Source organism: Hermetia illucens, chromosome 5 (genome assembly GCF_905115235.1).
Source record: "Hermetia illucens chromosome 5, iHerIll2.2.curated.20191125, whole genome shotgun sequence".
Classification (NCBI taxonomy): Eukaryota; Metazoa; Arthropoda; class Insecta; order Diptera; family Stratiomyidae; genus Hermetia; species Hermetia illucens.
This window is the reverse complement of record NC_051853.1, coordinates 6,200,204-6,215,370: the sequence shown is the minus strand read 5'-3', so window position 1 is coordinate 6,215,370 and position 15,167 is coordinate 6,200,204. Positions and strand designations below refer to the sequence as shown.

General features: G+C 46.6%; 2 protein-coding genes across 2 annotated transcripts in view; one reads left to right on the top strand and one right to left on the bottom strand.

Moving 5' to 3' along the window:
- Nucleotides 1–984: 984 nt before the first annotated feature.
- On the bottom strand, nt 985–2,606 carry LOC119658028 (histone acetyltransferase KAT8-like). The gene is made up of 2 exons (XM_038065258.1): nt 2,499–2,606; nt 985–2,440 (listed from the first exon to the last, which is right to left on the bottom strand). Exons 1-2 carry the CDS (start codon nt 2,499–2,501, stop codon nt 1,085–1,087), a joined length of 1,359 nt encoding a protein of 452 aa, XP_037921186.1. The 5' UTR covers nt 2,502–2,606; the 3' UTR covers nt 985–1,084.
- A 250-nt stretch (nt 2,607–2,856) lies between these two features.
- Nucleotides 2,857–15,167, top strand: part of LOC119656922 (probable ATP-dependent DNA helicase HFM1) — a 116,652-nt gene continuing 104,341 nt past the window's right edge. The window contains exons 1-6 of the mRNA XM_038063613.1: nt 2,857–2,914; nt 2,975–3,589; nt 8,288–8,424; nt 8,510–8,625; nt 8,688–8,880; nt 8,968–9,093. Coding sequence (XP_037919541.1) covers nt 2,857–2,914; nt 2,975–3,589; nt 8,288–8,424; nt 8,510–8,625; nt 8,688–8,880; nt 8,968–9,093 — 1,245 coding nt within the window. The remainder of the gene's footprint in view (nt 2,915–2,974; nt 3,590–8,287; nt 8,425–8,509; nt 8,626–8,687; nt 8,881–8,967; nt 9,094–15,167) is intronic.

Here is a 15,167-nt window from a genome sequence, read left to right as displayed (position 1 = left end):
GACGCCGTTCATAGTCTTTCATAGTCGGCCAACACTCAGAACTATAGAGAGCGGCAGACGGACGACATTGCAGTAAATTTTAGATTTGGGACGTGCGCTAATACGTCGATCACAAAGAACACCAGTTGGGGAATGCCACTTCATCCAGGTTGCGTTAATGCGTGAAACAATTGCCAATGGAGAACTACGTTATGCTCCTCACATAGGCAAACACAAAACCTTTTATACCTGAAGCGTCAAGCTTCCGGTTTCCCCACTTGTTATAGATACTTGCTCGGGGTCATCAATTGTAATTAAAATTACTAATTTAGTGTTAATTATTTTTAATTTTATTTAACTCAATTGAAATTATTAAAATTTATTAGTGAGGAGTCTTTCTCCTCCTCGTGCTCGTCTCGAACTCCGACTAACATCGAACAATTTACGCTGTTAAAAATTGTTTTTCAATGTTGTGGCCAACTTGATTCGCACTTGCGCGCGTGCGACATGCAAGTTGCTCGTTCCGCCACAGGCTGTCATACGTCGCAGATTTCGCAATTGTGTTTGACTATTTGGCAAACGCCAAGTAAATACCACCGACCAGTCACCGGATATGGCCCCATGTGACCTTTTTCTTTCCCTAAAGTTAAAATTACTACTTGGGGGAAAGATATTTCACTCCATAGATGACATCGAGCAGAATGTTATGGATGCGGTCATCCATTTGGCAGCCTTCCAGTGTTGAAACGCTGATACACATGGGTTGCTTCAGATGGATCCTATTTTCAAGGAGATAAAATAAATTTGCTTGAAAATTATGTAATTTTTGTTATATCTGTAAATTCCTGGTACTTTTTGATCATAGGGTAAGTTTTGTCGCTTAGCTTTTATATGATCTAATGATAATTCAATAGCAGCGGCAAAATGATTGGAGATAACCTGCAGGCGATTCCAGCGAGAGAACACTTCATGTTATTTAGAGGCCGCTTAGAAAAAAAACCACAATTCTAGGGTCCTATTCAAATAATTTTATTATTAAGCGTTCGTAATACTTTCATTTAACATTTAGAACATCATCACAAACTTTCACATTCACTCTCCTCAATTAACTTAATTTTTTGAACTTTGCATTATTCGCCCGCTTCTGAGGGTTCCACCGCAGAAACTGTGGGTCCACGGTCAATTTGGGTTTTTTGAAGTGCGGCATCTGCAGGTGCTCGGCCACCGTCTTTGGCGTCACGCATATCACATGTTGTCCCTTCCAGTACTTGACCATCTTCATCGACTGCAAGGTGTAGATAATATCCTCCTGGGTGATCCCACTCAGCTCGCTGAGCTCCTTTATCGACTGTGTCGTGGTGCGACACTCTTTCATCAGTTCCAGGAGGGTGTAAGCCCAGAAGCTGCGATAGCTGAGACGGCCCAAGTCCGAGAGTGGCTTCTCCGGGCTCCCGATGATCCCTTCCCGCCGCGACAACTCGTAACTGAATGCAATCAGGAATTTCCCGTAGCCCTTGCGCTGATACGGGGGTAAGACTAGAATGCAGGCGACATTGTTGTTGTCCGGAGATTCTTTTTCTTTCGAAAAGTACCCAACGATGTGAGCTCCTTTCTTGTCTATTTCGCACAGGACGTAGAAGAAAAACGGCTGCACGTCGTAGTAGAGAGTTTTGTGATCGAGAAACAGCTTCGCCATCAGGCACAGCGTCTGGCAGTAGATCTTGTGGTCCTTCCCGTCTATCTCGAACACCGAAATCGTCCCTTTTCGATATATTTCCGTCCCGGGCGGGGTCCTTTGGACGCATTCGGTAGCGTGGTAACGATACGTTTTGTCGAACTTCATGTACTTCAGGCAGTACTCGCAAACGTAGAGCGTCCCCACTTTCCCGTATTCGTCCGGATAAGGCGAGAAGTACCAGGTGTCGATTTCGAATTTTCCTATGCGTAACTTATCTATGTATTTCACTTTCGTAATTAATTCGTGCTCCTTTTCCAGAGCGGCCGTCGTGGGGTCCATTTCCGCGTAAGTTTTCTGGACGTGATTGATCTCATCGTGACGTCGCTTCTGGTTGCGAGTTAGCTTCCGATCGGAGTTCTCGACGGGAGATGGGTTTTCTAGCGAAGCTAGTTGCTCCTTGCTGAGCTGCTTCAGGGTCTTGGTGTTGGCACTCGACTGGCTTTCCGTCTCTACGATCCCATTTTCACCTACAACGACGTTTGTCAAGCGCTCCTGCGGTACCCATTCATCCAGGCGCCGGTTCAGGCCGACATAATGCACATAATATTCGCTGGAGAATTCGCTCACTCGCGACTGAATTATCTGTGCTGGGTGAACATTTCCGTCGGCTCGAGTCACGTAGTAAACGTCGCCGTTTGTGGGCTCTTTGTCTTTCGAAGCTTCCTCGCTCTGGGATTTGTTTTCACTGGCTTCGGGCATTTTGCTTTGCTCGTGGACCATAACCTGAAAAAAGCCGGGAAATTTCAACAATGGAGCTATTTTATACACTTCACAGTCATACCATTCACAAATTGAAGATAATTTTATCGACGAATGTTGAAATGCGCAAAAACTCCTAGAATTTCGTCGGCAAGTCAAAAACAAGCGTATGTACTCAGACACAGTTGACAGCTGACAAGCACTGCGGTTTGTTTGCAGCGGCTTTGCAGCGTTACCATAAGAGGGAGTGAAAAATTGCCTCCCGGATTTGGTAGAATTGTAAGTGACAGTGACTTCCTGTTTGATTTCAAATAATTTCAAAGTGATTCAACTTTTGTCAAATGCCGGAAATAGTGTTTTTTTTTCACGGTTAATTCCGCATTTATTGAAATTTATAGTTTATCTCGTATTTTGCAAATCCAAAAATATATTTTAACTCCATGGCTTCCAAATGCTCTGATAGCTCAACGGCTAATCTGAGATCCCCGTCTGAAATCCGTTAGTGAAATCTTTTTAATAAAACAATGTTACGGTAACTAACATTCTCTAATCTTGCAGCCTTAAAGTATCGGCACATCTTCTCCCAATACGAGACATTCAACCAGGTCCAATCAAAAGTCCTAGACAAAGTCCTTTATTCAAATGATCCAATCGTCATCAGCGCTCCAACTGGATCCGGAAAAACTGCAATTTTCGAACTGGCCATCCTTCGCCTCTTGCTAAAAATGGAAGATCTCGACTACACCGATGACTTCAAAATCATCTACGTGGCTCCGGTGAAAGCCCTCTGCATGGAGAAATTCACAGATTGGCGTGAGAAGTTCGAACCCGTGGGGGTAAAATGCCTGGAAGCGACGGGAGACAGTGAAGTTGGGGATTTTAGTTGCTTGGTGTCTGCGAAACTGGTGGTCACCACACCAGAAAAGTGGGACTCACTCACCAGGAAGTGGAGAGACGCAGAAAGTATGATGGAAGCGGTTAAATTGTTCATAATTGACGAAGTTCATCTGGTTAATGAGGATGTGAGAGGACCAACATTGGAGGCGGTGGTTTCCAGGATGAAAACTATTCGGCACATTATGAAAACGAAAGGGGAGGATGAAGACTTTGGATTGAGGTTCATTGCCGCTTCCGCGACTATTCCAAATATTGAGGACGTTGCCGCTTGGTTGGGTGAGGATCAACCCGCCTGCTTTTATCGGTGAGATTACTAACTTTTTCAGCCTTTTTTGGGAATAGGGTAGGTGAATGCGTTTACGCACAAAGTGTTGGACTCCTGCAATAGTACACCAACAGACTTCTTTTTTTTTTTTGTGTGCGTACACGGAGGTGGAAAATCTTAGAAAGACACGTCCGCCGCAGCTCCGCCGCCCGAACGGCGGAACTACAGCGGGCGCATGTGGGATTCACACCCACTAAAAACCACCCCCGGTCTCTCCAGCCCCAGCCCCGCGGGACCACCATTGAGGTATTACTTCGCGGGGTAGGTTTGCTCTTAGGCACTCATCTCTCCTATTTGCAGCTTTCCTCCTTCTTTGTTCCTTCAGCAACTCCTCCTGCATTTGGATGATTGCGGAGCCAACCGCAAGCCACTTCTCCTCGGACTCCAGCATCTCAGTAACCAAGCTCTCCGGGGTCCCGTTCCTGCCCAGCACCTGGTTTAAGCTCCTTCTCTCCATCTCAAATCGTGGGCAGTGAAACATCACATGCTCTGGATCCTCCGGTATGCCATCGCATCTGGGACAGTTCGGAGAATCATCCAACCCAAAGCGGTGCAGATGCTGCCTGTAGTAACCACCGTGCCCCGTAAGGAACTGGGTAATGTGGTAGTTCGTCTCCCCATGTTTTCGCTCAAGCCACACCCTAATGTTGGGAATGAGCCTGTGCGTCCGCCGACCTTTCGCAGACTCGTCCCATCTGCGTTGCCAGAGATCAAGCGACTCTGACCTTGCTGCATTTCTACGCTGTGCATGCCCCTCCATATGTCTTGCACTGTACTGGACACTCATTTCTTTGGTCAGAATGTCAACCGGGATCATGCCTGCCACCACCAATACTGCCTCATCTGATGTGGTTCTAAAAGCACTGCAAACCCTCAAAGCCATCCGCTGGTAAACCGAGTTCACCTGCTTCCGTTTCTGAGAGTTTGCAAGCGCCTCTGCCCACACAGGCGACGAGTAGAGCAGGATGGAGCGCACCACTCCGGCTAGCACCAACCTCCGGCAATGTTTCGGCCCACCAATATTTGGCAACATTTTTGCAAGTGCCGTGGTGGCACTGGCTGCCTTTTGGCATGCATACTCTAGGTGTTCCCTAAAACTCAATTTGGTGTCAATTATTACCTCCAGGTATTTGATAGCCGGCTTTGATACGACCGTATGTCCACCGACCTCCACTTTTACAGTGTTATTTTTTCTGCGTTTCGTTATTAAGACCGCTTCCGTTTTCGCGTCCGCCAAGGTCAGCCCAGCCTTTTCTAGCCAGGACTTTACCGCTCTCACTGCTTCCGTTGCGTAAACCTCCACATCTTCTGGGTGTTTTGCTGCAACAACCACAGCTAGGTCATCAGCAAAGCCGACAATCGTAGTCCCCTCTGGGACGGGAAGAGCAAGCACCCCATTATACATGATATTCCACAACAGGGGACCAAGTACCGATCCCTGTGGCACTCCGGCTGTGACAATGTACTCTTTGGGGCCCTCATCCGTCCCGTACCAGAGAGTATTCTCTGAGAGGTAGTTTTCCACCAAATTCGCTAAGTATCCGGGGACACCTATGTCAGCCAACGCTCGTTTAATTCTATTCCAGTTGGCCGAGTTGAATGCGTTTTTGACATCCAACGCCACCACGGCACAGCAGCCGCCAGAAATCAGTGCACCTTTTGCCAGGTTTACCACCATGCCAATTGCGTCCACCGTAGAGTGGGCGTGTCGGAAACCAAACTGGCGTTCCGACAAACCGTTGCTGGCTTCGACGATGGGCAGGAGTCTGTTGTAGATGACTCTCTCCATCATCTTCCCCATTGTATCCAACAGGCAGATAGGACGATACGACGCTGGGTTTCCAGGTGGCTTGCCAGGTTTCGGAAGCAACACCAACTTTTGCTGTTTCCACTGGGCAGGAAATATTCCTTCTTTTAGGCACGCCTCGAAGGTGTTGGCGAAAAGGTCGGGCCTAGTCTTCACTGGCAGTTTCAAAGCTCGGTTGGGGATGCCATCCAAACCTGGGGCCTTGTTGTCACCGAATCTACCACATATTTCCCGCAGCTCCTCCACAGTTACAGGCGGTATTATGCCGGCATTTAGCTGGACAAAAATTTGCCTTCCCCTATTTTCGTGGTGAGGGAACAGAGTGGTAACAATCTATTTCAGGAGGCGCGGACAGGTCACCTGGGGTGATTTCCGCAGCCTTTTCATCACCACTCTGTAAGCCTCGCCCCAAGGGTTTATGTCGGCATGGTCGCACAGCTGTTTGAAGCAGTTCTTTTTGCTCCTCCGAATGGCTTCCTTTAGGCGGCCACGCAATTGCTTGTGTGCCTCCTCTCGACCGTCGCCACCGGGTTTTCTCCTGAACCTCTGGCAAAGCCTCCTTGCCCGAAAACATGCGGCTCGCAAACTTGCGATTTCGTTGTTCCATCAGTAGTTGGGTTGCCTACTGGGGAGCAATCGCCTTCTGGGCATAGTAGCATCGCATGCTTCCGTCACCCATCGAGTGATCTGGGTGGCTTTCTCTCCAGCCGTACCATTCAGGGATATGTCGGATTTGAGCACCGCGGAAAACGTGTCCCCCTCGAAAGCTTTCACTGTCCAGCCAAGCATACCACCCGGAATTCTGCGAAAACTCTTTTTCGAGCTCAATCCGCCCTTGATCTCTATGCAGATTGCCTGGTGGTCGCTCTGAGTATAGTCCTCACTGACATGCCAAGCGATTCTACTGGCTAAAGTGGCGCTCACGTATGTCAGGTGCACTATAGACCCCAGGCCCCTTTCCCGGAAACTGTACGAAGACCCAACATTTGCCAGTACCACGTCCAGCTCCGCGAATACTTCGAGGAGAACACGTCCCCTGACATTAGTTATCCGGCTGCCCCATTCAAGAGCCGACGCATTGAAATCGCCTCCTATTATGATCGGCCAACGTCCTCTTGCATCCAAAACAAGAGCAGCAAGCATCCGCTCATACTCGATGAGTGTAGCGCTGGGTGGAGCATAGCAGCTGTAGATGTAGATGCCCTTCACCTTCGCTCTGATGAAGCCCTCCTCCGGGTGCTCCATTATTTCCTGGAAGGCTTGTTCTCCACAAGTCCACAGCGCTGCTTGGCCCGTTTGGTCTTTGACTCAAACACTACCACCGCGGTTTCGGTATGGTTCACTTAGTATGGCCACATCAATGTTTTTCTCGCGGATGGTTTGCGCGAGTAGATCCTGCGCCGCCTCGCAGTGGTTGAGGTTGATTTGTATCAACCTCATCTGCGATTTGTGCTAAGGGCTCTCCTGTATTCCGGGCACCTGCTGCTGCCCGCAATGTGCCGATGGTCCACACCCTCCTTTCCTTTGCACAGTAGACAATTTGGGTCAGCTCCGCAGTCCTTGCTGATATGGCCTTCCACTCCGCATCTCCTGCATTGCTTTGACCTGTCATTTGGGTTAGTGCATGCCTTTGTAATGTGACCAAAGCCAAGGCATCTAAAGCACCGTTTTAACGCCACCTGTTCCCTAAGGCGACACATAACCCAGCCTATTCTCACTCTCCCTGCTGCTAACAGTTTGAGTGCGTTCTCCACTGGTAGGCTGATGATGGCGGTTTGTGTTCCCCCATAGGCTTTCCTTAGCGTTTTCACCACTGACTCTTGTAGTCCGGCAAGATCGAACTGTTTCTCCAACGCTTCGCGAACCTCCTCCTTCGTCGTGATTTCATCTATATCTTTGCAAATTATAGTGATCTCCGGCCTACTAGCTCTTATGTCGGTTTCCTGCCCTAAAGTCTTCCCGATCCCTACTGGGACCGTCTAATGCGGCTGACGTTGTCTCCCAAATTGGTGAGTTCGGGGTCTGCCTTCACTTTCCTGAGAATGTCGGCGTATGACCCTTCGCCTCGTTTGGAAATGAAAATCACCTCCGGTCTAATCTTCCTCCGATAATTTCTTTTCCGCGGTTCTACCTTGCTCCAAGCTTCCGCATCCGCCTTTGAAGGTTCGATCCCTTTTCTCGAGATAGCCACTGCAGTATTTTCCCTGGTAGCTTCAGATGTACTTTTCATGAACTCCGCCTTTTTGGGAGTTGAGTCCTTTTTTCTTTTCTGGAGCCAGTTCAAGTTCCTCCCGTACGCTTGTAACATTAGATGTCACAGTAGCCAAGGTTCCCACTACTGAGGCACTGCGGTCGTTGGATATCGACGGCCGAGAGCCCGCTTGCTCACTCCCAAAAACCGCCGGCACTGGGTTTCCGAAGCCCTGCACCGTAACTTCATTCTTCTTCTGCTCCTCCATGTTTGGTTTTATTTCTGGGTATCCTTCCCATAGCCAATTTTTATCCACGGGTGGGGGTTTACTTCCCACCTACCCGGCCTGCGCATAAACATGCCCATACACGCACATCTCCGGATGTGTGCATGTGCATGGCCATGACACATTCGCCGAGCATTCCCTTATCTGCACGAAGGGATGCGCCTGATGGGAGATTTGGCAACTCCACACAGGTTCAAGAAAGAACTTGGGGTGTAGGATTTTGTTTTGCCGCGCTATATCCTATATTAGTTTTCTGAATATCTTGAGGGCGTCCTTCGCCATCTATAAAGCTGTTTTCGTATTAGTAACGAGGACAGGAGATTGTTATCTTCGTTATATTTTTATGTTTGGGTTTAGTATTTCAGAATCACTGCGACCTGTAAAATTGCAAAAACATGTAATTGGTTTCAACTCTTCAGCCCAAGGATTTCGATTTGATATGAATTTGAACTACAAATTGGCCGCCATCGTACGAAGATATTCCAACGATAAACCAACATTGGTAAGCACAGATTAACATCTTTTCTATTACGTTTATCGGTTTTTATCCTTCTGTGTCCGAAATATTGACTTCTGTGCTCTAATAGATATTCTGCAGCAGTCGAAAGTCTGTAGAAATGGCAAGTAAAGTACTTGCAGACGAGTCCTCTTTAGTTTCGTTAGGCGACAGTCGCAAGTTCGAGCTGCAACAGGTATCGAGAAGGTAATTGCCAGGGAAAAGGTGTGAGTTCGTTCACTTATCAATGCATTCGAACCTCTCTCCAGCATCCAAGATTCCAAATTGAAACAATTGGTAATGAAGGGCATTGCTTATCACCATGCCGGATTAAGCTATCAAGACCGTGCCATCATCGAAGATGCCTTCCGGAAGTCAGTCATTGTTGTGCTCGTTTGCACAAACACCTTAGCAATGGGAGTTAATTTTCCAGCTCATTTGGTGATAATTAAGTCAACAGAGGTGAGTGCATAAAAAGTGTCCTTTTGATTGGAACCAGAGAAAAAATTACACGTTTTCTGAATACTTTTTTTTTGGTGATTTTACTAGAGTTACGTTTGTGGGAAATCGCAAGAGTACACTGAAAGCGCGATTCTTCAGATGATTGGCCGAGCTGGAAGACCACAGTACGATCTGACCGGTGTAGCTGTTATAATGACGCAGCAGAAAAACGTGGTAAGTCACGCTTTTCAATTTCGGTGGTTTTGTAAATATCTCACCAAACTAGGAAGAAACGAATGTGTTGATTAGATAAATTATGAGAAGAATCTTCACACATGACTAAAGAGTTTATTAAGTGAAGACATATTTTCATTTACCAAGTTACACGCTTAAATCTTTTGTTTTCGCATGTAGCGTTTAATGGATAGAAACAAGATGATGCTGGCCTAAGCTGTGAAGATTGGCAGTTTGGCTTATAAAAATAGAACGGATTATTACTGTTGCTGTTCGTTTGGTTGAAAAAACCGTAATTATGGGATAATTTTAATTAATGTTCACAAGGTTAAGAGCAATTTTCATTCACATGATACTTATTGAAGAAGCCATTTGTTATTTGCTTAGCTTATATTAGGTGATGAGGAGGAATAATGCCAAGTATCTTTTCATTCAAACTTGTATTGTGAAAGATATTGAGGAAGGAACATTTGGCATTATATATATACGTACTATAAGTCAACAAACAATCTTTTATTATCTGTTTTGCGGTTTCCCTCTACCCATTTAGGCAATCTTTACCATTCATTAATTGGTAATGTCATGCCACTTATTCAGTCTAATGTTAGGTCATGTCTGTATGTAATTGGCAAATAAGGCATTGCTTCACTTGTGCGGGATTCTAGAGTAAGAAAGTATTATTATTTTGTTAAGGGAAAGTCGCACCGCGTCCTTGAAGAACTATTGTGCCCCTTTTACTGGTTATAGTGTACCTGTTGATCATAGTATCTCAAGCAGGCCAGTAACCGTTAGGAACTTTAGTATGTTCCCCACTTCCAGAAGTTTCAGCTTTGCATCTGGTATTAATTGTTTTCCCAGATGTATCGACCTACTTTGCACAAGTGCTGGACACTGTCCCAGGACGTGCATAGAGGTTTCGTCCTCCTCCTCACAGAACCTGCAGGCAGTGTCCGTAGATATCCCTAGCTTCCCTAGGTGGTAGTTCAGCCGACAATGACCAGTGAGAATTCCCACTATGATTCGGAGGTTCTTTTTGGTGAGGTTTAAGCAATCCTTTGTGCGCATGGGTTCGTATCCCCCAATAAGCACCCTGGACTGCTCCATCCCTGGTAGGCCCGCCCAATATAGTTCCCTCAACCGTTTTTCTTCGTTTCTTAGATTCATAGCCATGAAACCGTTTCCGATTCCACAGAAGGGTTCTGGCCCGTATAAAGGCATCCCTGCTCCCTTCTTGGCTAGTTCATCCGCTGCCTCATTGCCTTCCAGCCCAGCATGGCCTGGAACCCAAAGTATCCAGACCTTGTTGGACGAGCCGAGTGTATTCAGTCTCTCAAGGCATTCCCATACCAGTTTAGAGTTCACCTGGTTGGACCTAAGTGCCTTGATCGCTGCTTGGCTATCGGTGAGAATAGCTATGTTCTGCCCCCTGTAGTTCCTTTGCAGATTAAAGGAGGCACATTTGTCTATGGCGTAAATTTCCGCCTGGAATATGCTAGTGTACCTGCCCATTGGCTCAAAGTACATTTTCCTTGGACCAATGACACCGGCACCCGCTCCCTCTGCTGTGAGGGATCCGTCAGTGTGCCAAGTAATCAGTTGCTGGTTTAAGCCGTATGTCACAGCCACGCTTTCCCAGTTTGTCTTGTTACTCCAACGTGTTTCAAACTTCTTATCGAAGTGAAACCTCGTTGTCATGTTGTCCCTCGGTATCAGTAATTCGGGATATCGCCTAGAAAGGTTATCAATCTTCCTTCGATTTAGGCAGCTCCCCGCCTCACTCATGCTACCGGCCATCCTGAATATTGATCTCCTTGCCTGCATCTGTATGTGCAGATGGAGAGGGGTTAATCCCAGAAGGACCTCCAGGGATGCCGTTGGGCATGTCCTCATTGCCCCACTGATACACACGCAAGCCAGCCTTTGGAGCTTATGTAATTCCCTGGCTTGTGTGCTGAGTTGGGTTCTTTCTGCCCAGATTACCGCTCCATAGGTAATCATTGGTCTTACTATTGCAGTATATATCCAAAGTAGTATCTTCGGGCTACAACCCCATTTTTTTCCTGCTATGGATCTGCAAGTCATCAGAGCCCTCGTGGCTTTCCGACAAGTGTTTCCGACATGTGTCTTCCAGAGTAATTTTTGGTCTAGCGTGATTCCCAAGTATTTGACCTCTGTTTCTCGTTTCACCTCCATATCATGTAATGTTATGGCTTTCAGGTGATCCAGCTTACGCCTCCTAGTGAATGGTACTATGGTGGTTTTGGTTGGGTTGATCCGCAGTCCCACCTTCCTGCACCAGGCACTAGTAACCCTTAATCCAGTTTGGATTCTATCACATAGGGTATCTTCATATTTGCCCCTACAGATTAGAACAATGTCGTCCGCGTAGCCCTGGACTTGTATTCCAGTATTAGTTAACACGTCCAGGAGTTCATCCACTACCATACTCCACATCAGCGGCGATAGTACTCCACCCTGTGGACAGCCTTGAGTGGTGTTCATGATAATAGAATTTGTACCTGTTTGTACCTCTATTTGTCTGCTTTCTAGCATTTTGCCCATCCAGAATGCCAGGGTGTTTCCCACTCCTTTGCGGCTCAGGGCATCCTGTATCTCTGTGTGCGATGTGTTGTCGAATGCTCCTTCGATATCCAAAAACGCGCACAGTGCAATTTCTTTTGTTTCTATGGCGTCCCGTAGTACCTCTGTCAGCTGATACAGAGCAGTTTCAGTTGACCTTCCTGCCCGGTAAGCGTGTTGACAGTGATGTAAGGGATTACGCTTTAGAACGTTAGTTCTAATATAGTTGTCTATTACCTTCTCCACCGTTTTGAGTACGAACGATGTTAGGCAGATTGGTCTGAAAGATTTAGGGTGAAAAGGATCCTTTTTACCCGCCTTCGGAATAAAGACCACTTTTGCCCGTCTCCATGCCCTTGGTATGTAACCCAGTGCTATGCTCCCCCTTACCACCCTCAGAAGAGACTCTAGGATAATTCCTAGGCCTCTCTGGATAAGTGCAGGGAAAATGCCATCTGCTCCGGGAGATTTCATTGGTAAGAAAGTAAGTAGAGTATATGAAAGACTTTTCACTTTAATGTGATGCTAACATTTTATAATGGCATAATGATGTGGATTCTGTGATGGCCAAAACACAATTCGATTTGACGAAGATCAACTAAGAGGGCAACGCTATACCAAAAGCCTAAACGAATGACCAAATTAACCATGTATAGGGCCTACACATAAGTTCTGTCGGTTTTTTTGTTAAATTTGAAGCTTTATTGTGAAAAATTGGTTATACATTCATTGTTCAAAGTATTGCCCATCGCTAGCCACAACTTTCTTCCATCTTTCAGGCAATTCATAGATACCATCGCGCCAAAAATTGGCCGGCTTGGCCGCTATCCACTCATCGAGCCATTTTTTGAGTTCCTCGTAATTGGAGAAGTGCTGGTCAGCCAGGCCATGCTGCAGCGACTGGAACAAATAGTAATCAGAAGGAGCAATGTCTGGAGAGTACGGCGGGTGGGGTAGGACTTCCCATTTCAATGTCTCTAGATATGTTTTAACGGGCTGTGCAACATGTGGACGAGCATTGTCATGTTGCAAAATAACTTTATCATGCCTTTGCTGGTATTGCGGCAATTTTTTCTTGAGTTCGCGGCTCAAACGCATCATTTGACGTCGGTAGAGGTTGCCCGTGACCGTTTCGTTCGGTTTTAGCAGCTCATAGTATACCACACCCAGCTGGTCCCACCATATACACAGCATGATCTTCTCACCATGAATATTCGCTTTGGCCGTCAATGATGAGGCATGGCCGGGGTATCCCTACGTTGCCCGACGCTTGGGATTATCGTAATGGATCCACTTTTCATCGCCAGTAACTATTCGATGCAGAAAACCCTTCCTTTCTTGTCGTTGGAGCAGTTGTTCGCACGTGAAAAAACGGCGTTCGACATCTCTTGGCTTCAATTCATACGGAACCCAATTTCCGACCTTTCGGATCATTCCCATTGCTTTTAAACGGTGGGAAATGGCTTGCTGAGTGACTCCAAGTGTTTTTCCAAGTTCTTTTTGCGTTTGCGATGGATCTTGGTCGAGCAATGCCTCTAATTCTTCATCTTCAAAAATTGTTGGCCGTCCGGCGCGCTCTTCGTCTTCCAAGTAAAAATCGCCACTTTTAAACCGTCCAAACCACCTCTGACATGTTCGCTCAGATAGAGCATGGTCACCATAAACTTCCACCAAAATGCGATGACTTTCGGTTGCTTTTTCCTTCATATTGAAATAATGAAGTAGAACTCCCCGCAAAAACACAAAATTTGGTACAAAATTGGCCATTTTCGTTGATGAAAAAAGTATTGTTGTTTACACTTCAATTAAATAATTTATACTGACGTTTGTGCCTATTGACAGTAGCTTTCCGATGAATGTTTGGAAATGTGGTTCAATGGAATAAAAAACAAGCTACGCCATCTATTGTGAAAACCGATAGAACTTATTTGTAGACCCTATAAGTCGGCCCGGAAATAATGCAGCTTCATTGAAGAGCCCCGTCGACACGCGATTGAACGATTCTGTGTTAGCCAGGAACGCAATGGGACTGCACCTGAACCTAAAATACAAAATACAAATGTCGGGCGAAGTCGGAAGCGAAGCGGATATGAACCCGAAAATCATCATAATCATTAACGGCGCAACAACCGGTATCCGGTCTAGGCCTGCCTTAATAACGAACTCCAGACATCCCGGTTTTGCGCCGAGGTCCACCAATTCGATATCCCTAAAAGCTGTCTGACGTCCTGACCTACGCCATCGCTCCATCTCAGTCAGGGTATGTCTCGTCTTCTTTTTCTACCATAGATATTGCCCTTATAGACTTTCCGGGCTGGATCACCCTCATCCATACGGATTAAATGACCCGCCCACCGTAATCTATTGAGCCGGATTTTATCCACAACCTGACGGTCATGGAATTGCTCATAGATTTTGTCGTTATGTAGGCTACGGAATCGTCCATCCTCATGTAGGGGGCCAACAATTCTTCGGGCGGAACAGTTTTTGTAAGCTGAAATAGGCTCTGTTGGCTGCCAACAACCGTAGCTGTTATCGGTTGTGATTTTCGACCCTAGATAAGAGAAATTATCAACGGTCTCAAAGTTGTATTCTCCTATCTTTATTCTTCTTGTTTGACCAGTGCGGTTTGATGTTGTTGGTGGTGCTGGTGGTGTCGGTGCTGACGTTGCCACCATATACTTTATCTTGCCTTCATTGATGTGCAGCCCAAGATCTCGCGCCGATAGCCGCCTGCTCGATCTGGATGAAAGCACTTTGTACGCCTCGGGTGATGTCGATATAGTCAGCACAGGCCAGTGATTGGGTGGACTTAAAGAGGATCGTACCCCTTGAATTTACCTCAGCATCACGGATCACTTTCTCGAGGGCCAGATTAAAGAGGACGCATGATAGGGCATCTCCTTGTCGTAGACCGTTGTTGATGTCGAATGGTCTTGAGAGTGATCCTGCTGCTTTTATCTGGCCTCGCACATTGGTCAGGGTCAGCCTAGCCAGTCTTATCAATTTCGTCGGGATACCGAATTCTCTCATGGCCGTGTACAGTTTTACCCTGGCTGGTTGCGTTAATGCGTGAAGCAATTTCATATCGCAGTTGTTCTTTGGCTGATAGCGTTGACCCGAGGTATTTAAATCGCTCAGTTCTGGGCAGATCACTGCCGCTTACTGTGATTGTCCCTGTTTCATGGGGATCGGTCATCAAAAATTCAGTTTTGTTTAGATTCAATCTGCGACCGTGTAGCATGAGGCGATCATTCCATTTTTGGACAAGTTGCTCGAGATCATTTTTGCTATCAGATGCTAGGAAAACATCATCTGCATAAAGCAGTGTGTAGGGCGCTGGACGTTGGATATCCCGTGTGACGGTGTCCATAATAAGAACAAAGAGGAGGGTGCTTCCTTGATGAACGCCAACGGAGACACGAAGCGGTTTTGATACACCCGCTGTATTTCGAACTTTACTTTACTGCTCCAGCGTAGTCCAAGCCTGTCAT